At 43.5% G+C, this 25,937-nt stretch overlaps 1 protein-coding gene across 1 annotated transcript in view; it reads left to right on the top strand.

Moving 5' to 3' along the window:
* ZZEF1 (zinc finger ZZ-type and EF-hand domain containing 1) overlaps positions 1–25,937 on the top strand; it is a 289,900-nt gene that overhangs the window by 23,540 nt on the left and 240,423 nt on the right. The window contains exons 3-6 of the mRNA XM_077296491.1: positions 7,436–7,630; positions 10,009–10,180; positions 22,640–22,839; positions 25,115–25,325. Coding sequence (XP_077152606.1) covers positions 7,436–7,630; positions 10,009–10,180; positions 22,640–22,839; positions 25,115–25,325 — 778 coding nt within the window. The remainder of the gene's footprint in view (positions 1–7,435; positions 7,631–10,008; positions 10,181–22,639; positions 22,840–25,114; positions 25,326–25,937) is intronic.

Below are 25,937 nucleotides of genomic sequence, written 5' to 3' on the forward strand. Positions count from 1 at the left end.
TCGCTGCAGCGTCGCTGTTTGGTCGCTGGAGAGCTGTCACACAGACAGCTCTCCAGCGACCAACGATGCCGAAGTCCCCGGGTAACCAGGGTAAACATCGGGTTGCTAAGCGCAGGGCCGCGCTTAGTAACCTGATGTTTACCCTGGTTACCAGTGTAAAATGTAAAATAACAAACACTATATACTTACATTCGCGTCCCCCGGCGTCCGCTTCCTGCACTGACTGAGTGCCGGCCCTAACGGCAGAGCGGTGACGTCACCGCTGTGCTGTGCTTTCACTTTCTGGCCGGTGCTCAGTCAGTGCAGGAAGCGGACGGCAGGGGACGCGAAGGTGAGTATATACTGTTTGTTTTTTTTACATTTTACACTGGTAACCAGGGTAAACATCAGGTTACTAAGCGTGGCCCTGCGCTTAGCAACCCGATGTTTACCCTGGTTACCAGTGTAAAACATCGCTGGCATCGTTGCTTTTGGTGTCAAACACGACTATACACGCCGGTCTGACGACCAAATAAAGTTCTGAACTCTCTTCAACGACCAGCGATATCACAGCAGGATCCTGATCGCTGCTGCCTGTCACACTCAACGATATCGCTAGCCAGGACGCTGCAACGTCACGGATCGCTAGCGATATCGTTTAGTGTGACGGTACCTTAAGTAAATCTTCTCTCCGTGTTGCTTTTGCCCGTCCATACCCTGCCCTGATGCTACGACGGCTATAACCACGTGCCCTAAAGCGCTCAGTGAGGGTGGCGGACTGACTCTCGAAGCGGGCTTCTGTAGAGCATACCCGCCTATTCCTCAGGAATTGCCCAACTGGGATGGCTTTAATAACGGAATAATTGTGTGCCGAGGAGGCATGTAGCAAGGAGTTCACCGATGACTCCTTGCGATACAAATCGGTTTCAATAGAACCATCCTCGGCAACAACTAAAGTAATATCCAAAAAGTTGATTTTATTGGTATGCCACGTGTAGGTGAATTTTAAATTAAAATCGTTAGTGTTCAGTACCTGCATGAATTTTGATAGGCTGGCTTCGCCACCCTTCCAGACCATCAAAATGTCGTTAATGTAGCGAAACCAGCCTACCACCGGGTCCGCGGCATGCGCGCCATCGCCCTGGAAGATGAATCTTCTCCAGAATCCCAAAAACAAATTAGCATAAGATGGCGCACATGCCGCGCCCATTGCAGTACCTTGTAACTGTAAATAAAACCTGTCTTTGAAAACAAAATAATTGTGGGTTAAAATAAATTCAAGTAACTCCAAAATAAATTCAGAAAAATGGCCATCCCAGTTGGTAGTCTCAAGGAAAAAGCGGGCAGCCCTCAGACCGTCTTCATGTCTGATTGATGTGTATAAAGATTCAACATCGATGGTAACCAAAATCATATCCGCCTCGAGAGACAGTCCATCCACCCTCCTAAGTACATCAGTAGTGTCTCTGACATAGGAGGGGAGCATCTCCACCAAAGGTTTTAGATAAAAATCAACAAATTTACAGATGTTCTCACACAGCCCTCCTATGCCAGAGACAATAGGCCGTCCGATGGATTGATGGCGTCTTTATGCACCTTGGGCAGGGCATAGAACGTGGCAACTTTAGGAAACTTGGGCATAAGTCCATCAAGGACCTTCTTTGGGACAATACCCGACTCACTTGCCAGATCCAAGATATGCTCCAATTTCCCAGAAAAGACCTGGGTAGGTTTCTGGGATAAGAGACGATACGTTTCTTTATTTTTAAGTTGTCGAAATATTTCCCTTTCATATTTTTCAATTGGCCAGATCAAAATGGTGCAGTCGGTATTTTACTTTTCTTATATAGCACCATCTTATTTCCACAGCGCTTTACATACATTATCATTTCTGTCCCCAATGAGGCTCACAATCTAAATTCCCTATTAGTATGTCTTTGGAGTGTGGGAGGAAACCTACGACAGGGGAGAACATGCAAACTCCTTGCAGATGTCCATTGTGGGATTTGAACCCAGAACCCCTGAGTTGCATTGCTAACCACTGAGCCACCGTCCTGTCCTGTTTACCACCCCAGCCTTGTGCAGGTCTACAATTTTGTTCCTGGTGGTCTTGGTCTTCCCAGGGTGGAGAGGTTGAAGTGTGATTGAGTGTGTGGACAGGTGTCATTTATACAGGTAACAAGTTCAAAGAGGTGCAATTAATACAGGTAATGAGTGCAAAGTAGGAGTTTTTCTTTAAGAAGCCCTACCAGGTCTGTGAGTGCCAGAATTCTTGCTGATTGGTAGGTGATAAAATACTTATTTCATACAATAAAATGCAATTTAATTACTTAAAAATCATGCAATGTGATTTTCTGTCTTTTTATTTTTAGATTCTGTCTCTCACATCTGAAATGTACCTACGATAAAAATTACAGACCTCTCCATTCTTTGTAGGTGGGAAAACTTGCAAAATCCGTCAGTGTATCAAATACCGTATTTTTCGGACTATAAGACGCACTTTTTTTCCTCCAAATTTGGGAGGAAAGTGTGGGTGCGTCTTATAGTACGGATATAGCATGTGGGGAGGGGGGCAGCAGCGAGTGGGATCGCACTGTTATCCCACTTCAGGATGTCCCCGCTGCCCGGAATCAGCTGCTGGGGAAAGCACATGGCCCCGCTGATTAAGTGCAGTGAATATTTATTAGCTGCTCCCCGCCCACCGATCAGCTGAGCGGTGAGCAGGGAGCAGCAAATGAATACTGCACTTAAGCAGCGACACACAGTTTCCCCAGCACTGATTCCGGGGAGAATCTGTGTGTCCGGGGGAGGAGGAGGCAGCAGCAGGGGCCAGGAGATCGCTGTCTACCTGCCTGTGCTGGACGCTGAGCTGTCTGGTGCACAGGGAGGACCTGTGTGATGTCAGAAGTGGGCGGGCTGGAGCATCACATGGCAGCTCAGAGCCCTCCCTCTTCTGACATCCTCACAGGTCCTTCAGACTCCCACCTAGAATCTGCAGCTTCCTCTTATGTCCTGCGCTGTGGAAAGGCAACAACAACAGGGAGGGCTCTGTGTGTGTGCAGCCATGGGATGCTCCAGCTTTTACCTCACCACAGTGGCTGGCTGCCACAATTAAGAGGTCAGTCTTTACAAAACACAATAAAGCACTCTGCCACTCCTTTGGTGAACTATAACTCCCAGCATGTCATAGGATCTGCAGGACATACTGGGAGTTACAGTTCTCCCATGGGATTTTAAAGCCGCACTCCAGTGTTATTTTGCAGTGCTGGAGTGGTGCTTTCACTATAAGCCCTGTGCACCCATTCTTAGGGCTCATTTCCACATGCGAGGCACACGTCCGTATCTCGCATGTGGAAACCAAGCTGTGGAGCCGGCACTCCAGAGCGGAGCGTGCGGCCGCATAGGAACACATGGAGCTGCACAGCTCCGCTCCAAAGTGGCGGCGCCAGAGCTTGGTTTCCACATGCGAGATACGGACGTGTGCCTCGCATGTGGAAATGAGCCCTTATACTCACCCTCCAGCGTCTTCATATCGTACTTCACAGACACCACACTGGTCCCGCAGCTTCCAACATAATAACATACTATTATATATAATAACACCACATATAATAGTATGTTATTTATGTTATTAAATATTTTACCACATTTTTTTTGCTTCAAATATTTTCCACCTCTAAAACCTGGGTGCGCCTTATAGTCTGGTGCGTCTTATAGTCCGAAAAATACGGTACTTATTTTCGCCACTATACATACATTTATTTTTTAGTATAATTTATGATATTAATTTATTTTACTTATATGATATAAAATATATGTACAGTGGCATGTAAAAGTTTGGGCACCCCAGGTCAAAATTATTAATGTGAACAGTTAAGCAAGTTGAAGATGATATAATCTCTAAAAGGCCTAAAGTTAAAGACAAATATATTATAATATTTTACTATTTAAAAATTACAAAAATGAAAATGGGCTGATGCAAAGGTTTGGGCACCCTTGGGGATTTGTGTGCTCCTATAGCTTACACCAAAGTTTCAGACCTTAATTGGCCTATTAGGGTTATAGCTTGTTTACGATTATCGTTAGGGAAGGCCAGGTGATGAAAATTTCCCAGCTTTATAAAAACCTAGCCTCCTCTAACCTTGTGCCAAAAAAACAGCCATGGGTTCTTCTATGCAGCTGCCAAGCACTCTGAAAATAGTGGAGGCCCACAAAGCAGGAGAAGGCTACAAAGAGGATAGCAAAGCATTGTCAAGTTGCCCCTTCCTCAGTTTAAAATGTACCGTTTTTTCCGCTTTGTAAGATGCACTTTTTTTCCCCCAAATTTGGGGGGGAAATGGGAGTGCGTCTTACAAAGCGGATATACCGCTTACCGTTACAGGCTGAGATGAGGGGGTGTCCGCCGCCGCGGTTGTCCGCCACCGCTGCCGCCCACCACCGCTGCCGCGGTTGTCCGCTGCTGCCCCGGGTGATGCTGGAGGCTCCGGTGCTGCGGGGGGCTCTGACGACATTTTGTGAAAGACCAGAGCCCCCGGCAGTTCGTCCATGCTTTCCTGTATGACTGACTCCGGAAAAATGGCAGCCGGAATCTCGGGAGATGAGATTTCAGCGCTGAGATCTCATCTCTCGAGATCTTGATCTCAAGATCTCCATCTGCGCATGCACCGCCTCCCGGTGGCCATTTTCCTGAAGTCCACTGCATAGGAAAGCATGGACGAACTGCCGGGGGCTCTGGCCTTTCACAAAATGTCGGCAGAGCCCCCCGCAGCACCGGAGCCCCCCTGCAGCACCGGAGCCACCCTGCAGACCCCCTCATCCCATCCTGCAGCACAGGAGCCCCCCTGCAGACCCCCTCATCCCAGCCAGCAGCACAGAAGCCCCCCTGCAGCACAAGAGGACCCCCTGCAGCACAGGAGCCCCCCTGCAGACCCCCTCATCCCAGCCTGCAGCACAGGAGCCTCCCTGCAACACAGGAGCCCCCCTGCAGACCCCCTCATCCCAGCCTGCAGCAATGCTCCACTCCTGCCTCCAGCAATGACCCTGGGACCCTGATCCACCGCAGCCACAACCCCTGGTAAGCAGTGAGACGCATGGATTATAAGAAGCCCCACCAATTTATTAAATAAAAGTTTTTTCCTATTTTTCTCCTCAAAATTTGGGGTGTGTCTTATAATCCAGAGCGTCTTACAAAGCGAAAAATACGGTAATTAAGAAATGGCAGTTATCAGGAACAACGTAGGTCAAGATAAGGTCTGGAAGACCAAGCAACATTTTAGTCAGAACTGCTTGTCGGATTAGTAGAGAGGCAAATCAGAACCTCTGCTTGACTGCAAAAGACCTTCAGAAAGATTTAGCAGGCTCTGGAGTTGTTGTACATTGTTCTACTGTTCAGAGATACCTGCACAAATATGGCCTTCATAGAAGAGTCCATCAGAAGAAAACTTATCCTGCATCCTCACCATAAAATTCATTGTCAGACGTATGCAAAAGAACATCTAATCCAGCCTGATGAATTTCGGTAACAAATCTTATGGGCCGATGAGGTTAAAATATAACTTTTTGGCCTCAATGATCAAAGATGTGTGGAGAAAAAAGGGCACAATTTCAGGAATAGAACATCTTGCCAACCATTAAGCATGGGGGTGGATCAATCATGGTTTGGGGTTGTGTTGCAGCCAATGGAACGAGGAACATTTCACGGGTAGAGGGAAGAAAGAATTCAATGAAATTCATCAAATTATTTATGCAAACATAACACCATCTGTAAAAAAACAAAAAACCTGAAGTTTGAAAAGAGGATGGCTTCTACAAATGGATAATGATGCTAAACACACGTCACAATCCACAATAGACGACCTCCAAAAGGCACAAGCTGAAGGTTTTACAGTGGCCCTCACAGTCCCCTGATCTGAACATCATTGAAAATCTGTGGTTAGACCTCAAAATAGCAGTGCATGCAAGATGACCCAGGAATCTCACAGAACTGGAAGAATGGATGAATATCCCTCAAACAAGAATTGAAAGACACTTGGCTGGCTACAAAAAGCATTACATGCTGTGATACTTACAAAAGGAGGTGCTACTAGATACTAACCATGCAGGGTGTCCAAACTTTTGCATCCGCCCATTTTCTTATTTTTCACAGTAAAAGATGAAAATATATGTAACCAACTTCTTTCTTTTTGGGGTTGTATATATGCATATGTTAGTGTATTTTAGGCTAAAAAATATTTTTACACTTTGCTTTCATTAAAAATGTTGCAGTGTTTTGCTTCTGCAGGCTACTTAATAGTCTGAACATTAAACTTTTAATGTAATTTGTGGTCATAATCATTAATCATCTGAAGAGAGCCCATAAAAAGGCATATTACTTACAAACTCCCCATGATACCTCCATAGTTGATGGGAAAGAAAGAAAAAACATAAATTTAAATAAAAATATATATATATTTGTCTTTCTTTCTTATGTATATGTATATCTATATTATGTGCTGCACATAATTACTACTGGTGACCATAGCCACTGGGTGTTACATGTATAGCAAGTGTGGTCAACAGATGTTTTTGATCATTGGTAGTAATTCTGTGCAGCACGTGATACAGACAGGATATTTAAAAGGATTGTTGATTTCAGCCGCAATTTGTTCCTAAACAAACAAATAAAAACCATTAAAAAAATGGGCTTTACTAATTGTGCCAAGCGCTGAGTCTTTTCCGCTGCTCCTGTTGTCTGCTATTTGACTACTTCATTGACGTCACATTGACAGCAGTGTAGCCAATCACTGAGCTTAGCGACTCTGATGGAACGCCGCACTCGGAGCCGCTAAGCTCATTAATTGGCTGAAGAGTTGATGTGAGTTCAGCGCTGCAGCCAATAACAGACACTGAAAGCAGCAGTGGAGAGTGTTGGACCCAAGGAGGGTGAGTAAAATGTAGTTTGTTTCTTAATAACAAACTATGCCCGGGAACCAGAATTTTCCTGAAAGGTGATAATGCCTTTAACTTTGTTAAAGAAAACCTGTCGTCTCAAAGTATCTACCTGCAGGTAATTAGCGTTACAATGCTGCCAGGTCTCCTTAGTAAAAGTGCAGCTACTGGGAGAAAATGTAATTTATTTCCTCCCGCGAACCTCTGAGATTGTCATGGAGGCATGCATAGAGTGGTTGCAGTCAGTCATTCACAGCACTGTGAGTGGGGACTGCTGACACGTCCCAGAGCGGTGTTTCATAGCTTACGGTAAAGTGAGTGATAACTAGCGGTTCCGTGCATGCGCCCATGTCTGAAAGCTGTCAGCTTCTGGGAAGTAATACGTTATATTTCTCCCAATAACCGCACTTTCAGTAAGGAGACCTGGCAGCAATGGAATGCTATTACTTAACTAATGAGGAATATGACCTTGGTAAGTTTTGAGATGAACTAGCATTTTTTTTCTAGGTCTCTATTTTCATTTTTCTAGGCTTTATCGACATATTCACCAAATCAAAAGAGCGTCTCAGTTTACATTCTTCAAAGATTCTGCGCTTTTTGCATCGAAACCGTATTTCCAGTACTGTGATCCCTTATCCCATACTAGAATGCTGCAATAACATATGTACCATGAGGTCTTCTGTACTGAAGGATTACCTTGAAAGACTTCTCAAAAAAGAGAAAGGTGAGTATTCTATTGTTTTACCATTAAACTTGGTCCCAGTTGATTTTGGCTATATAATTATTGGCTATCTAATATTTTTTTGTGCATATACAATTAAGTCCATATATATTTGGACAGAGACAACATTTTTCTAATTTTGGTTATAGACATTACCACAATGAATTTTAAACAAGACAATTCAGATGCAGTTGAAGTTCAGACTTTCAGCTTTCATTTGAGGGTATCCACATTAAAATTGGATGAAGGGTTTAGGAGTTTCAGCTCCTTAACATGTGCCACCCTGTTTTTAAAGGGACCAAAAGTAATTGGACAGATTCGATAATTTTAAATAAAATGTTCATTTCTAGTACTTAGTTGTTGGCAATGACTGCCTGAAGTCTTGAACTCATGGACATCACCAGACGCTGTTTCCTCCTTTTTGATGCTCTGCCAGGCCTTCACTGCGGTGGTTTTCAGTTGCTGTTTGTTTGTGGGCCTTTCTGTCTGAAGTTTAGTCTTTAACAAGTGAAATGCATGCTCAATTGGGTTGAGATCAGGTGACTGACTTGGCCATTCAAGAATATTCCACTTCTTTGCTTTAATAAACTCCTGGGTTGCTTTGGCTTTATGTTTTGGGTCATTGTCCATCTGTAGTATGAAACGACGACCAATCAGTTTGGCTGCATTTGGCTGGATCTGAGCACACAGTATGTCTCTGAATACCTCAGAATTCATTCGGCTGCTTCTGTCCTGTGTCACATCATCAATAAACACTAGTGACCCAGTGCCACTGGCCGGCATGCATGCCCAAGCCATCACACTGCCTCCGCCGTGTTTTACAGATGATGTGGTATGCTTTGGATCATGAGCTGTACCACGCCTTCTCCATACTTTTCTCTTTCCATCATTCTGGTAGAAGTTGATCTTGGTTTCATCTGTCCAAAGAATGTTCTTCTAGAACTGTGCTGGCTTTTTTAGATGTTTTTTAGCAAAGTCCAGTCTAGCCTTTTTATTCTTGACACTTATGAGTGGTTTGCACCGTGCAGTGAACCCTCTGTATTTACTTTCATGCAGTCTTCTCTTTATGGTAGATTTGGATATTGATACGCCTACCTCCTGGAGAGTGCTGTTCACTTGGTTGGCTGTTGTGAAGGGGTTTCTCTTCACCATGGAGATTATTCTGCGATCATCCACCACTGTTGTCTTCCGTGGGCGCCCAGGTCTTTTTGCATTGATGAATTCACCAGTGCTTGCTTTCTTTCTCAGGATGTACCAAACTGTAGATTTTGCCACTCCTAATATTGTAGCAATTTCTCGGATGGGTTTTTTCTGTTTTCGCAGCTTAAGGATGGCTTGTTTCACCTGCATGGAGAGCTCCTTTGACCGCATGTTTACTTCACAGCAAAACCTTCCAAATGCAAGCACCACATCTCAAATCAATTCCAGGCCTTTTATCTGCTTAATTGAGAATGACATAACGAAGGGATTGCCCACACCTGTCCATGAAATAGCCTTGGAGTCAATTGTCCAATTACTTTTGGTCCCTTTAAAAACAGGGTGGCACATGTTAAGGAGCTGAAACTCCTAAACCCTCCATCCAATTTTAATGTGGATACCCTCAAATGAAAGCTGAAAGTCTGAACTTCAGCTGCATCTGAATTGTTTTGTTTAAAATTCATTGTGGTAATGTCTATAACCAAAATTAGAAAAATGTTGTCTCTGTCCAAATGTATATGTACTTAACTGTAGTTCCCATGTAAAGCGTGTATTTTTACTTTATTTTGACCTTTTACTGAAAAAGTCAGCATAATGAAGAAAAAAATTTTTTTTTTTATACGTGTAATAAATAATACATTATTTGTATTATTGAAGCAAAGACTCAGTAAGCTTAATTTTACCTATCTGTTCAGTTAAACATTTCAAAATATACATGATCCTTGTAACCGAGGAGAGCCATATTCACTGTGGTCTAAGATCTATAATTTTCATTATGTACAGTTGGGCTTCTTAGATTTTTTGTTTGATAGTCCATTATATGGCTAAATCAGATTTTCCCTTACCCCGAGTATTAGAAGTTATTCCGCGTCTGGCCCTTTTACTGTCTAATTATTTTAGTGGAGACTTGATTACTTAGTTGAGCCCTTAGAATATGGCAGTAGAGCACCAGTTTCTTCACACTTCTGTGCACTGCCTTGGACGTAGTGGCATGGCCTTCCTAACTATGTCACTTCCCCAGTGGCTGTAGGATGTTTCATCCATGTGAATGAATGCCTACACCCACAGTTGGATAATGGGACTTGTTGTTTTGGTGAACGAGCTTTGAGGACTCAAGAAACTTAATAGCGTTTTCTTCTGTTCCTGAAGATGTACAATTCATGTAATATTTACTTCTCTTCCAGAATCATCTTCTGTTCTGAGTGGCAGTGATGAAACTCTGAAATGTAAAACCATAACTAAGTGTTACAGCAGCATTGAAACCTCATCTAACTCTTCAGATATTGATAAGATGATGAATGGGGAAACGGCCTCTTACTGGCAATCAGACGGTAGTGCCCGATCTCACTGGATACGGTATGTTGTTTTTTTTGTCTTGTATTGAACCTGTCAGTGGGGTTTAGACATCTAAGGTGTCTTTATGGGCTTACAGGACTTAGAAAGTAGAATAAAATTATACCTTGATATCTGTGATTCGATGTCTTATTTCAGAGATATCCATGTTTTTCTTAGAGGTTTTCCCAAGAACAAAGTACATTTTAACTAATACTTCTTGGAATAAAAATAAGTTCCACAATTGGATGTGTGTAAATAAAATGTTCCTGTGCTGAGATAATCTTACAAATGTGCCCCTGCTGTGTACTGTGTAATGGCTGTGTCTGACCATGCAGGACCATGGTCTCCACTTTTCCTGGGCAGAAGAGGACACGAGAGTATACAGTCAGGACATCATGGGATCACATCTGATTCTTTCTGTGAGGTATAATATTGCTTAAAAACAGGCAATGAAATGTTTTACCTCACAAAAAGAATCAGCTGTGATCCCATGTTGTCCTGTCTGTATACTCTTTTGCATCCTTCCCTGCCCAAGAGATGTGGTATGATCAGACCATGTTCCTGTACAGTCAGACACGGCCATTACACAGTACACAGCAGGGGCACATATTTAAGATTGTCAGCACAGAAACACCTTTTTAACACATCCAATTGTGGAACTTATTATTATTCAAAGATCCATTAATTAAAATGTTGGTTTAAAATGAAAACTTTTTTTGATGGGAAACCCCATTAAATTTAAATGAACTGTTAAGATCTATGGATGGATACTGATCTGCATGAGAATCTGCCTTCAGAGCTTATTGTAAATGAAAGGGGGCATTACCAGTGTGAAGCAAATAATGGCTGACACTTGGCTTGCATAATCTGGAAATGGGCAGCACGGTGACTCCGTGGTTAGCGCTGAAACCTAGCAGTGCTGGGGTCCTGGCTTCAAATTGCAGCAAGAACAACATCTGCAAGGAGTTTGTATGTTCTCTGTGGGTTTCCTTTGGGCACTCCGGCTTTATCCCACACTTCAGTAATGTCTGTAAAGTGCTGTAGAATTAATGACACTTTAGAAGTGAGTAAAATAAGTAATCGCACACAGCTCTGCAGTGAGATGAGAGCCAAGGCAGTACAGCAGATGTGAACTTTGTCTAACTGCACAAGTTTGCAGCAGCATATTTTAACTCCTAGTGTTGTCAGCTCTTCTGCAGATCTGTGCCTTGTTACAACCAGCACAGTACAGCGGAGATGAACCTTGTCTCATTACAGATGCAACAAGCACATTTGCAGTTCTCACAGAACTGTCAGCTGTGATGTGATACTCTTAACCAGAGGTGTCAAACTGCATTCCTCGAGGGCCGCCAACAGGTCATGTTTTCAGGATTTCCTTAGCATTCCACAAGGTGCTGGAATCATTCTGTGCAGGTGATTAAATTATCACCTGTGCAATACAAGGAAATCCTGAAAACATGACCTGTTGGCGGCCCTCGAGGAATGCAGTTTGACACCTCTGCTCTTCACCATAGTGGCTGCCTGTGCGATGAAAGCTGAAGCATAGTAAGAAGAAAACTGCAAATGTTTTTATAATGAGGCAAAGGTCACTTGTGCTGTACTGTGTTAGTTCTGGTCTAACCTGCAGTGTGTGATTATGAAAGCCGACTGTCAGTTATTACGTGTCTCACTGGTAATGCCCCCTTTCATTTACAATAAGCTCTGGAGGCAGATTCCCATGCAGATCAGCGTCCAGATAGCCTGGGACAGTTCATTTACATATAAAAAAAACATATTTCTCTAATAACCCCTCACGACAGCACACAGGAGGATGTCATCTCATTCTAATAGGAACAGGAAATATGAAAGAGGTCAAATAGCCCCTCCCACCTCCTCTTTCTCCAGTGTTTTTCCTGTCCGTATAAGAATGAAAGCGGTCATCCTAGGAGTGCTCTGTGCCAGCAGCAGACACTACAGGACACGGATAGCTGGACAACGGGAGATAGGTCAGTTCTTACCTTCCCTCTCCTTGAACTGTTCCTGTCTCCTAAGGACTCAGGATGTTGTTTCCCCCCAGTCTGCCAGTCGGGTAAAGTCTAGGGGAAGTCTCCGAGTTGGAGGCCTCTCTGAGTTCTCCAGCCCCATCTCCTTCCCCCTGCACCTGCCGGGTCAAAGAAGCCACGTGACGCGGTCCCGGCGGCCGGAAGTAACTTCAGACGCCTGGTATCCTTTGAGCGCGTCACTTCCAGGTTTTGCGTTCCACAGTGGAACGCATCGGAGAAAAGAATGCAGGAGGCAGTCGGACACCTCCTGACGATCCCTTAGTGCCAGTAATGGTGGCAGACGAGTGCTGGTCCGGTTACCTATATAAAAGATACCTGGACAGAGGATCAAGTAAGGCAGAATAAAATCTATGTGGTAGAATGGAGAGTTCCAGTCCTTCCCGCTCTGCATCTGTGGAGGCCAGCACTATTCCGGTTCCTGTAAGTATACACGCATTGTATCTTCTCCGTTGTGCAGATACAGAACATAAGGGGCTTATTTCCTTCTCCTCTCTATTTCAGGGACCTGCACTAAGGAGTAAATCCAAGACCACAAAGCGAATTTGCACAATATGCGGGAAACCCCTATGTCAATACTGTACAGATAAGATACTTAAAGAGAAACAGCCCTCCTTAAAGGAGGGGATTAAAGGGATAGTCCACCAGGAAATACAGTTCACCCTGGCTTCCATGTCCCAAGCGATACCTGCTCCCAGTGCCCCTCCAGCAGCCAAGAAAAGGAAGATCTATCATAAGGAAGATTCCCAGGAGTCCATACCAGAAGAATTTCTGAAGGAGGATGAGCTGAGCCCAGTCCTGATATACATGATAGGAATTACTATGTTTCCTCGGAGAACATGGAGGAACTCCTTATGGCTATAAGGAGGACCATGAAGGAGGAAGAGGAATGCGCATGCGCCTTACTTATTTCCGGCTATGCCCGCAGTTGAGCAAAGCATACTGTGCAAGCGCGAGAGAATATTGCAATGCGCACGCTCGAAATATGGCCGGAACTATGAATTTTACGAGAAATATTGCGTACAGCAGCCAAGGAGTGGTGGAGTGAAGGACCAAAGACAACGCCCATCGGACCGGACCCAACTCATTAACATACAGCGCGGGTGAAATAAAAACTGTTTTTATAGGGAATCGGGGGGGGGGGGTGTTCAAAAGTAGTTGGGAAATGCAAAGCCGACACTCAATCCAATGATATTTTTAGCTGATGAGCCTGAAATATGGTGACAGATTCCCTTTAAGAAAAATTAATTCAAATATTTGTGGGAGACTCACAAGGAGTGGACTTCTGCTGGAGTTATTGCATCAAGAGCCACCACACACAGACTTTTTCAGGACACGGGCTACAAGTGTCGCATTCCTTGTGTCAAGCCACCCATGACCAATAGACAATGCCAAAAGCGTCTTACCTGGCCCAAGGAGAAAAAGGTATTATTTTCAGATGAAAGTAAATTTTGCATTTAATTTGGAAATCAAGGTCCCAGAGTCTGGAGAAAAAGTGGAGAGGCACACAATCCAAGCTGCTTGAGGTCTAGTGTAAAGTTTCCACAATCAGTGATGGTTTGGGGGAGCCATGTCACCTGGTGTAGGTCCACTGTGTTTTATCAAGACCAAAGTCAACGCAGCAATCAACCAGGAAATTGTAGAGCACTTCATGCTTTCCTCTGCCGACAAGCTTTTTAGAGATGGAAATTTCATTCTCCAGCAGGAATTGGCATCTGTCCACACTGTCAAAAGTACCAACACTTGGTTTAAAAATGGTATCACTGTGCTTGATTGGCCAGCAAACTTGCCTTACCTTAACCCCATAGAGAATCTATGGGGTACTGTCAAGAGGAAGATGAGACACCAGACCCAACAATGGAGACAAGCTGAAGATTGCTATCAAAGCAATCTGGGCTTTCATAACACCTCAGCAGTGCCACAGGCTGATCACCTCCATGCCACGCCGCATTACTGCAGTAAATGATGCAAAAGGAGCCCCGACCAAGGACTGTGTGCATTTACTGAACATATATTTCAGTAGGCCAACATTTCGGATTTTAAAATAATTTTTCAAGCTGGTGTTATAAAGTATTCTAATTTACTGAGATAATGACTTTTGGGTTTTCATTGGTTGTAAGCCATAATCGTCAACATTAACAGAAATAATTACTTGAAATTGATCACTCTGTTTGTAATGAATCTATATACCGTATATACTCGAGTATAAGCCGAGATTTTCAGCCCAAATTTTTGGGCTGAAAGTGCCCCTCTCGGCTTATACTCGAGTCATGATCGGCGGTGGGGTCGGCGGGTGAGGGGGAGAGAGGACTGTCGCATACTCGCCTAGTCCTGGCGCTCCCCCTGCCTGTCCCACGGTCTTCGGTGCCGCAGCTCGTCCCCTGTTCAGCGGTCACGTGGGACCGCTCATTAAAGTTATGAATATGGACTCCACTCCCATAGGGTTGGAGCCGCATATTCATTTCTCTAATGAGCGGTAACGGTGAGCGGTAACGGTGACCGCTGACAGAGGAAGAAGCTGCGGCACCCGGAGACCAGCTGTCCGGGTTAAGGAGCCAGGGACGCCGGGAGCAGGTAAGTATGTCATAGTTACCTGTCCACGTTCCACATGCCGGGCGCCGCTCTGTCTTCCCGTCCTCTTGCTCTGACTGTTCAGGTCAGAGGGCGCGATGACGTACTAGTGTGCGCGCCGCCCTCTGCCTGAACAGTCAGTGCGGAGAGACGCCGAGACGGGACGCTGAGGAGCTGCGGGCAGCAAGAGAGGCGAGTATGTCATTTTTTTTTTTTTTATTGCAGCAGCAGCATTATATATTGCACAGATTTATATGGAGCATCTATGGGGCCATAATGAACGGTGCAGAGCATTATATATGGCACAGCTTTATGTGGAGCATCTATGGGACCATAACGAACGGTGCAGAGCATTATATATGGCACAGCTTTATGTGGAGCATCTATGGGACCATAATGAACGGTGCAGAGCATTATATATGGCACAGCTATATATGGATCATCTATGGGACCATAATGAACGATGCAGAGCATTATATGTGGCACAACTTTATGTGGAGCATCTATGGGGCCATAATGAACGGTGCAGAGCATTATATATGGCACAGCTTTATGTGGAGCATCTATGGGGCCATAATGAACGGTGCAGAGCATTATATGTGGCACAGCTTTCTATGGAGCATCTATGGGGCCATACTGAACGGTGCAGAGCATTATATATGGCACAGCTTTCTATGGAGCATCTATGGGGCCATAATGAATGGTGCAGAGCATTATATATGGCACAGCTTTATGTGGAGCATCTATGGGACCATAATGAACGGTGCAGAGCATTATATATGGCACAGCTTTATGTGGAGCATCTATGGGACCATAATGAACGGTGCAGAGCATTATATATGGCACAACTTTCTATGGAGCATCTATGGGACCATAATGAACGGTGCAGAGCATTATATATGGCACAGCTTTATGTGGAGCATCTATGGGACCATAATGAACGGTGCAGAGCATTATATATGGCACAGCTTTATGTGGAGCATCTATGGGACCATAATGAACGGTGCAGAGCATTATATATGGCACAACTTTCTATGGAGCACCTATGGGGCCATAATGAACGGTGCAGAGCATTATATATGGCACAGCTTTATGTGGAGCATCTATGGGGCCATAATGAATGGTGCAGAGCATTATATATGGCACAGCTTTATGTGGAGCATCTATGGGACCATAATGAACGGTGCAGAGCATTATATGTGGCACAGCTTTATGTGGAGCATCTATCGGGCCATAATGAACGTTGCAGAGCATTATATATGGCACAGCTTTATGTGGAGCATCTATGGGGCCATAATGAACGGTGCAGAGCATTATATATGGCACAGCTTTATGGGGAGCATCTATCGGGCCATAATGAACGGTGCAGAGCATTATATATGGCACAGCTTTATGGGGAGCATCTATCGGGCCATAATGAACGGTGCAGAGCATTATACACTATGTTCCAAATTATTATGCAAATTACATTTTTCTCGGATTTTCCTAAATGGTCAGTGCAAATGACAGTCAGTCTAATAAAAGTCATCACCCGTTAGAGTATACATCGAATTTTATTGAAGAAACCTCCCGATGATAACAGTATAATCTACAAAATGAATAAAAACTCAAAATGCAGTGTTCCAAATTATTAGGCACAGTAGAGTTTCTAAACATTTGATATGTTTTAAAGAACTGAAAATGCTCATTTGTGGAATTTGCAGCATTAGGAGGTCACATTCACTGAACAAAAAAGCTATTTAACGCCAAAACATCCTATCGGGCAAAGTTACATGTTAACATAGGAGCCCTTCATTGATATCACCTTCACAGTTCTTGCATCCATTGAACTTGTGAGTTTATGGAGAATTTCTGCTTGTATTTCTTTGCATGAAGTCAGAATAGCCTCCCAGAGATGCTGTTTTCATGTGAACTGCCTCCCACCCTCATAGATCTTTTGTTTGATGATACTCCAAAGGTTCTCTATAGGGTTGAGGTCAGGGGAAGATGGTGGCCACACCATTAGTTTATCTCCTTTTATGCCCATAGCAGCCAATTACTCAGAGGTATTCATTGTCATGCATGAAGATGATTTTGTTCCTGAAGGCACGTTTCTGCTTTTTAGACCATGGAAGAAAGTTGTCAGTCAGAAACTCTATTTACTTTGCTGAGGTCATTTTCACACCTTCAGGAACCTTAAAGGGCCCTACCAGCTGGTTCCCCATGATTCCAGCCCAAAACATGACTCCTCCACCTCCTTGCTGACGTCGAAGCCTTGTTGGGACATGGTGGCCATCCACCAACCATCCACTACTCCATCCATCTGGACCATCCAGAGTTGCTCGACACTCATCAGTAAACAAGACTGTTTGAAAATTAGTCTTCATGTATGTCTGGGCCCACTGCAACCGTTTCTGCTTGTGAACACTGTTTAGGAGTGGCCGAATAGTATGTTTATGCACCACAGCAAGCCTTTGAAGGATCCTACACCTTGATGTTCGAGGGACTCCAGACGCACCAGCAGCTTCAAATAACTGCTGCTTTGTCATGGTATTTTGGCAGCTGCTCTCTTAATCCAATGAATTTGTCTGCCAGAAAACTTCCTCATTATGCCTTTATTTGCATGAACTCTGTCTGTGCTCTGTTTCAGTCACAAATCTCATCAGAGTATGATGATCACTCTTAAGTTTTCGTGAAATATCTAATTTTTTCATACCTTGTCCAAGGCATTGCACTATTTAACGCTTTTCAGCAGCAGAGAGATCCTTTTTATTTCCCATATTGCTTGAAACCTGTGACCTGCATAATAATGTGGACATCATTTTTGAGTAGTTTTCCTTTAATTAGAATCACCTGGAAAACTAATTATCACATGTGTTTAAGATTGATTTCAGTGATTCATTGAGCCCTGAGACACAATACCATCCACGAGTTTATTTGAAAAACAAAACAATTAAATCTTTAAGATACTTAAATCCAATTTGCATAATAATTTGGAACACCGTGTATATGGCACAGCTTTATATGGAGCATCTATGGGGCCATAATAAACGGTATGGAGCATCTATTTTTATTTTTGAAATTCACCGGTAGCTGCTGCATTTTCCACCCTAGGCTTATACTCGAGTCAATAAGTTTTCCCAGTTTTTTTGTGGCAAAATTAGGGTGGTCGGCTTATACTCGGGTCGGCTCATACTCGAGTATATACGGTAATATGAGTTTCACTTTTTGTACTGAAGAACTGAAATAAATAAACGTTTTGTTATTTTAATTTAGTGACAAGCACTTGTACTCCCAGAGAAGAGATGGTTGCTTCAATGCCCCTTCTCCAGAATGCTACAGCATTATTAGCAGATGCCTCTGCAGAGTCACTCAGAGTAGTGGCAAGGTCATCTTCCCTATCCAACTCGGTAAGACGGGCTCATTGGCTCAAGTCATAGGGGTTTGATGTAGCCTCAAAAATGAAACTATGCTTTATTCCCTTCAAGGGAAAATACATGTTTGGACCAACCCAAGATGACTTGTTGGAGAATGCTTTTGATAAGAAAACATCCCTTCCCGAACCAAATAGTTCAGAGAAGAAGTCCTTTTTCCCCCCTCAGGAGCAACCTTCCCAGTACAGGGGTAAAGTAAAAACAGGGAGGTGGAGCTACACCAAAGGTGGCTGAGGCAGTAATTTATTTCTCTCCCAGGGCCAGTGTCAGAATAAAACCATGATGCCCAAAGGAGAGTAGGAGGTCGCATCTCACATTACCTTCCACAATGGCGGGAGGTGTGCACCAACCTATGGGTCCTAAGATCCTTCCAGGAAGAAGTGAAGATAGTTTACCTCCTACCCTTCACAGAGTGTGAGTATAGTGCTACTCTCTTCACAGATGCTCCAAAGCACCCTGAATTTCAGCCTAAAGAACCTGCTTGCCTCAGGAGCGGTTTCACTAGTCCAGGAGATGGAGAAGAACACGGGTCACGAACTCCTGCCTGTTCTTAATAAAAACAAAATAAGCGAATCCTACAGGATCATAATAAATTTGAAACCACTGAACCAATGCATGAGGTACAGGAGGTTCAAAATGGAGTCAATCAAATCAACAGTTCCCTTGATAGGGAAAGAGTTTACCATGGCTACAATTGACCTGCAGGACGTGTAGTATCATCTACCGATTCATCCCAAGTACCGAAAATTTCTAAGATTCATAGTTGCCCAGGGGAAACAAGTGACACATTATCAATTCAATTCCCATTCGGAATATCTTCATCACCCCGATTATTCACAGAAATTATGGTGGAGGTCATTGCTCACATCAGACGTCGACAACCTGCATTATTCCATATCTTGATGACTTCCTGCTAGTAGGTTCCTCGGTGCGATCACTCATGGAGCATATACAGACAACGACACAGATTCTGACATCTCTGGGGTGGCTAGTAAATCAACAGAAGTCTGATTATGGTCCCTTCCACAAAGAAGACTTTCTTAGGAGTTCTTCTGGATTCTTTTTGCCCAAAGAGAAGCAAATCCAACTGATGTCAAAAGTAATCATCCTGCGGAGCAGAAAATCGGTGTCTGAGATTCGACATGTTGGTCCTGGGCGCCATAAGATCATGCATCCTGACAGTAGCCTGGGCCCAAGCGCACACCAGAGGCCTTTAAACCTATATTGCAAATTGGGATGGATCCCCCAAGTCTCTGAACAGGAAGATTTTGGTACCTACCCAGATAAGGACATTCTCTTGGTGGAACAACCCAAGGAAGCTGAACAGGGGAGTTCCTTGGATTCAGATCCCGCTAGTCACCATAGAAGTGGTTGCCAACAAAAGAGGGTGGGACGCCATGGTTTTCCAGAAATCCTTCCAAGGTCACTGGTCAGCCAAAATCAGCAGACAGTCCTCAAATTTCATGTAATTGAAGACGGTGGAAGAGATCCTCAGGACAGCAACAGAGGTACCCACGTGAGAATCTGTTCGGACAATGTGACTACAGTCGCATGCCTCCGTCACCAAGGAAGCTCGAGGCACAAAGAACTGAAAGGCATTTCTGCAAGAATATTTTCTTGGGCCGAGGAAATTCTTCTATCTGTGTCAGCCCTCCATATATGGGAATCAGCTAACATGCAAGCTGACTTCGAAAGCAGAAAGGATATCCACCTATTTCTCACTGAACCCAGACAATGCCTTCGCTCACCAATGGAGGTTCAATCTAGCATACGCCTTTCCTCCGATTCCACTTTTACCAAAAACTGCAGAAAGAATTGAGCAGGCCAATCTTATTCTGATAGCACCCCTCTGGCAGATAAGGATCTGGTTTGGCACCATAACCAGCCTGTGTGTGGACGGTCCCCTAATCCTTCCACCAATCAAGGATCTGCAACACCAAGGGCCAATCTGCCATCCAGAAATCGAGAACTGACATCTAGCAGCCTTGCTTCTGAGTTCTCGATCCTAAAGACCAAAGGTCTCTGAGTCATTAACACCCTACAAAAAGAAACCGGTAACAAACGCCATATATCACAAGACCTGGAAGATGTTTGTATCATGGTGTGCACCAGATCGACCATATCCCTGACAGCCCAACATCGCCCAAATCCTTGACTTCCTACAAAAAGGCCTGGAAGAAGGACTCGGACCCAGTACACTAAAGTTTCAATTGACGGCATTGGGTTCATACTTCGACCAGACCCTGGCCGAATATCGCTGGGTGAAACGATTCATGACAGCAGCCCACCAGCCCTCGTCCTGGACCAGTCAATCTGGTCCCCGCCTGTGACCTTAATCTAGTCCTTAAGGGGTTGACTCTTCCACTGTTTTAACCTTTATCATCAATAATGCTGGAAGAACTGTCCTGGAAGATGGCGTTCCTAGTGGCAATCACGACAAATAAATAATAAAGTACTTGGCACTCAGAGATTCATTTGCAGAGTGAAAGTTTGTTTATTTGTGCAACCAGTTCAGGAGTGTTTTTAAACGTTTTCGGTCACAAGACCTTCATCAGAAACAATTCTCAAGAAACTGGATGCAAGACAGCACAATGCATGGGCCAGGGCGGCCCGCGTGTAATAGTAAGAAGCCTGGCAGAGGCACCTCGGAGGTCCTGGACTGTGTATAAAGGAGGGCGAGGAACCGCAGAGGGCAGAAGCGCCAAGAACAGCATGTCCGGAGTGCCGAGGTGCTGAGGGGCCGGTATTGCCAGAAGCCGCTTCTGAGCGGTGGGTGCCTAGCCTCCTGGATAGAATAGTCCATATATCTACCCAACATGTATACAAAAATAGAAAAAGAAGGCAGCACTCCAAATCCTTTTCAGGGTGAAAAAATGTGAAATTTATTCAGCCCACATCTCTGTACGACGTTTCGGCTCACACTGAGCCTTTCTCAAGCCAACTATTGTTATTAACTTCATTTCAAGCTAATTTACCACCTGCATAAGCGCTATTGAATGTTGTCATTATTTACTTTAGTTTAATCACCAGCAGCGTTAATTAGATAGCAATGAGCGTGCCGAGCGTTAGCTGGCTGGAAACATCTAGTAATAAATATAATTTGTAGCATTCATACTCTTGTGGTCCTTTATAATAACGCTGGAGGGAGGATGTGGGATGGGTTATTTGACCTCTTTCGTGTTTGCTGTCCCTATTAGGGTGAGGTGACATCCTCTTGTGATGCTGTCGTGGTGGGTTATTAGAAACCAAATTGTTTGATTATATTTTCTGTGGAATAAGACATCGGATCGTAGATATCAAGGTATTATTTTATTCAACGTCCTATGACCTGTGTGCCCATATAGACAGTTTAGGGGGATTGATCCTACTGAGAGATTCCCTTTTAAGATTTTGAATATAACTTGATCCGTGTCTGACCAGTGTAAGAAAATCTTACCCAACCTATTATATAAAGGAAGGTGAAAGAGAGAGTAAAACAAAGCCAGTTTCTCTTGAATAAATAAAGTGTTTGTTTTTTTGTAAAGTTCATGAATGTTGCTCTTCAGGTATGGCAGCCATTTAAAAAGTGTCAACTTGAGTCACTTTGAAGATATGTTAAAGAATAGATATCTTTGATACCTGCACCAAGTGCGAGCTGTGAAGAAAGTTTTAAAAATACAACTTTTAGCGGGTTTGTTGGCACATTCATGCTGCTAGAGCCATAGGCCACAAGAATTACACAGACTGGGTTATTGCAGTCATGAATGTGTTACTCTGAAATGCTGCAGTTTTTTTAATACAGGAAAGAAATATATCTTGGTACCGTGTTAGCCAGTAGATAGAAAAATATTTAGAATTGAGTCCTCAGTGGTTGATACCTTTTAATGGCTAACTGAAAAGATGGTAACAAATTGCAAGCTTTCGAGTCTACATACGTCTCTTCATCAGGCAAAGACTAAAACAAATTCTGAAGGCAGTTTTTTAAAGAAGTCATATGCTGTCCAGGAATGTGCTGACTGGCCACAGAGGTATGACAAATGCAGGGACAAGAGTTGTCCTGTTTCTACACAGAGCAGAGAAAAGAGAAGACTTTAACTGTGTAGAAAGGCAAAAGGAGCAATTGTTAGTACCCAGTGCTATATAATACGATGACTGCAATATATAAAGAGGATATAAACTTTAAAACTGCTAAGAGCAGCTCCACTTGCTGGTTTGGGTTTCTGGTCCTGCTTCAAAGACAGTGACCCGACCAGCAACCTAATAGTATATCATATGGTGGGATGGAGTTAAATGGAAGCCATGAGCTTGAGGTCAACTGTTCATATCCAACAATATATTTTGTTGGTAAGCTATAAGTGAGAGCAAATCTTGCATGTTAGGTTTATGGTCTAATATCTTGGTCATATTGGTCTTTGTACATTTTGAAAATACTGAAATCCTTATCCATTACTGTTTGTTAATGTCTCGATGTCCCACAGGTTGCGAATGAAGCCTGATGTTGTATTACGGCACCTATCAATTGCTATCTGCTCCGCAGACCAGAGTTACATGCCCCAGCAAGTGGGTGTCGCAGTGGGAAGGAACCCCAGCAATCTGCAGGAGGTTCGAGAGGTCCACATTACCAGCAATACTACAGGATATGTGACATTGCTGGAAAATGCCAACATAAATCAGATGTGTGAGTCCGTCCAGTAAATCACCACATTGGTTTCCATGTCTTGCTTTGCTATTTCCAGATGAGTTATATTCGGGCTGTAAAATAAAACACCGCTTAGGTGAAAAGAACACACTTGGCATATGCTGTGCACATGGGGTCATATGGATATGTTCAGCGGATGCTCAGGGGTTGTCATTGCCATATCCTTAATGGGTTCCCAAAGCATGGTGTTAGTAGCACCTATAATTACTACCTGGTTTAGATGAAATTGTGGTGTTCGTTTTACCTATAAATGTAATTAGAGCACGGAGTACAGTTCTGCTTGTTGGATGGCTTAGGTGCCATTAGTACTGTACCTTATACGTGAAGCATGCTCTCACAACGGCCTTTCTGTTCTACGTGGCAGTGTGAGTAAGCAGAATTAATGATGACTCAATAATGGTCCGCTTGGATGATCTCATCAGTGTACATTGATTGTCTTTAACTACTGGAGAAAACGGCAATTCACTTTTGTCAGCTGCTTCCATTATGATTAAAAGTTAACCCTTTTATGCCCTGTGGTAATAGTACATCACAGTCAGCCAGTTGTAACCATGAACTGTCTTACTATTATATCATAGCGATGGAGTTAGCACAGGCGCGGATCCTTGCTATTACTAACAGCCAACAGGATAAAAGTTGCCAATAGTGCTTGTGGCTTCTGAGTTTTCCTCCTGACACTCTGTTGATTTTTCAAGAGCATGCTGTACCTACCGGAGGGCTGTTATATCGGGCCGCTGGCCTATATGTGCTTTCTTGTTAGGCTTCTCTGTGGCAAGTCTTAATAATAATAGGTTGCCTGTCCGTAGAATACTGAGAGACAATAATACATTACAATACCGGAGGTTAGCTATTAGAGGATCGCACAGTAAAGTCCCATAGTGGGATACAAACACGGAAAAATTAATCTTAAATCAAGTTTAATAAAAGCAATAAAGAAAGTTTAAAAAAAAAAATCTGTTAAAGTTCACTTATAATGCAAAAATAGTAAAATGTATATTTATAATAAAGCTATAAAGGTGAAATTTACTTTTTTTCCCATTCTGCCCCTTCAAAAAATATGTATGAATGTTAATTAGTGAACTAGATGTGTCTCAAAATGGTACATCTAAAGGTTTTTACTACCCCATCCGAACGCAGCATGATGTAGAGATAGAGACCCTGATTCCTGTAATTTATCACTAATTTTACTGGGTGCTGCAGCTTTGATAAAATCACAGTTTTATCTGCTGCAGATCTATTATTCTCTGAATGCATAGCCCTGTATATCACTGCCTGCACCATTGGTTTACAGCTCTCTGTGTACACTGTGCATAGGCAGATAGCTGCCAATTGGTGGCGGAGGCTGTGTTATATAAAGCTAATGAGTATGGAGGACTATATGGCAGCAGGTTTACTAGTCCATCCCTTTCTGAGAAAACTTATTTTATAAAAACTATGGCAAGCAGCCCAGTAAGTGATTCATCACTGAAATCAGGGTCTCTGTCTCTCCATTACGCTGCTCTCAGATTATATAACAAAAATCTGGTGACAGATTCCCTTTAAAAAAAAAAAAAAAAAGTAAAAACCTATTGTGTTACTATTTTGACAGAAAAATAAATATAGCTTTAGGCATGTGACAGGAAAATGTCTTTATTATGCAACAGTGGTACAATAGAAAACTCCTATCCAAAAACTGAAATATGCGTGTTGCCATAAATGTAATGACCCGAATACACTCTATGTATACAGTGAATATCATCAAAGTAAAATAAGTTTTCTTTTTTTTTCTCCCGTATAAATGCTAATTGGTGAGTTAGGCTACTTTCACACTAGCGTCGTGCACTGCACGTTGCAATGCGTCGTTGTGGAGAAAAAACGCATCCTGCAAAGTTGTCTACAGGATGCATTTTTTCCCCATAGACTTACATTACCGATGCATTGCGACGCAGTGCCACACGTTGCAACCGTTGTGCGACGGTTGCGTCGTGTTTTGGCGCACTGCCGTTGCATGTAACGTTTTTTTGTGCGTCGGGACCGCCAAACTCCGCCCCCTCCTCCCCGGGCATTACAATGAAGTGTGAAAGCAGCCTTATACGTACCCTAAAATGCAACTACTGAACATACAATGTTCCCTCAAAAGACTTCATTCAGCTAAACTAAATAAGTGATGCCCTAAAATCAAAAGATGGAGCACTGCGTCCTGGGGAGCAAGGTGGCCGTAGAGTAAGACCTTTCATGTCTGCCTGTTGTAAATGTTCTCTTCTCTGTTGTGCAGACGTACAGATCAATATTAAGCGATGTCTGAGTGATGGCTGTGACACGAGGATCCATGGTCTCCGAGTGGTCGGCTACCAAAAGATAAAAAAGTCTGTAGTGTCTGTATCTGATGCCTCCGCGATCTGGTATCTTTCTCTAATGACGTCACTTGTAACCACCTCAATGGAGACCAACCCAGCTCTGGCTCAGGCTGTCCAGCAGCACACACAGTATGTAACGTTGCCTCTATCTTTGGAATACTTTGCATATGTCCATTTTCTGAGATTTCATGTAATTAAAGTAGCTGTCCATTTTCTGAAAATCTTCTTTACTCGCCGTCCTCGCGCCCAGAGCGGAGTCTCTGCTGCTCCATTGTTGGTTGTGGTGCTGACGTCACTTCATACAGCACGACAGCCGATCTGTGCGCCCCGAGACCATGAGGGGTGTTATCACCTATATGGGCAGAACCGCTGAGCTTAGTGATGTGCTGTCCACTTAAGGGGGTTGGCTTTCTTTTGGGGCCTCTTTTCTTTTTTTTTTTTTCCGTTTCCTATTTATACCCATGTATTTTGGGCTAAACATCACTTTTGCATTTGGGTTTCACTACATATTTTGCACCGTTTGGCTTTTACAGGCTGTTTTTCTTTGCATGTTCAACTTTACTGGGGTCTGTGGCTATAAATTAGCTGACAGGAGTTCTGGAAAAAGCAGATAAGAGTTACACATTTTCCTGTTATAATTTCCAGCTCACTGACAGATTCTCAGGTAAAGGGGTCAGACGTTTTCTCCCGTTAGCGCAGCTTTCCTCACACACTGACCGACATACAATGGCTGCTGGTGGA

This window comes from Ranitomeya variabilis, chromosome 3 (assembly GCF_051348905.1).
Source record: "Ranitomeya variabilis isolate aRanVar5 chromosome 3, aRanVar5.hap1, whole genome shotgun sequence".
Taxonomy (NCBI): Eukaryota; Metazoa; Chordata; class Amphibia; order Anura; family Dendrobatidae; genus Ranitomeya; species Ranitomeya variabilis.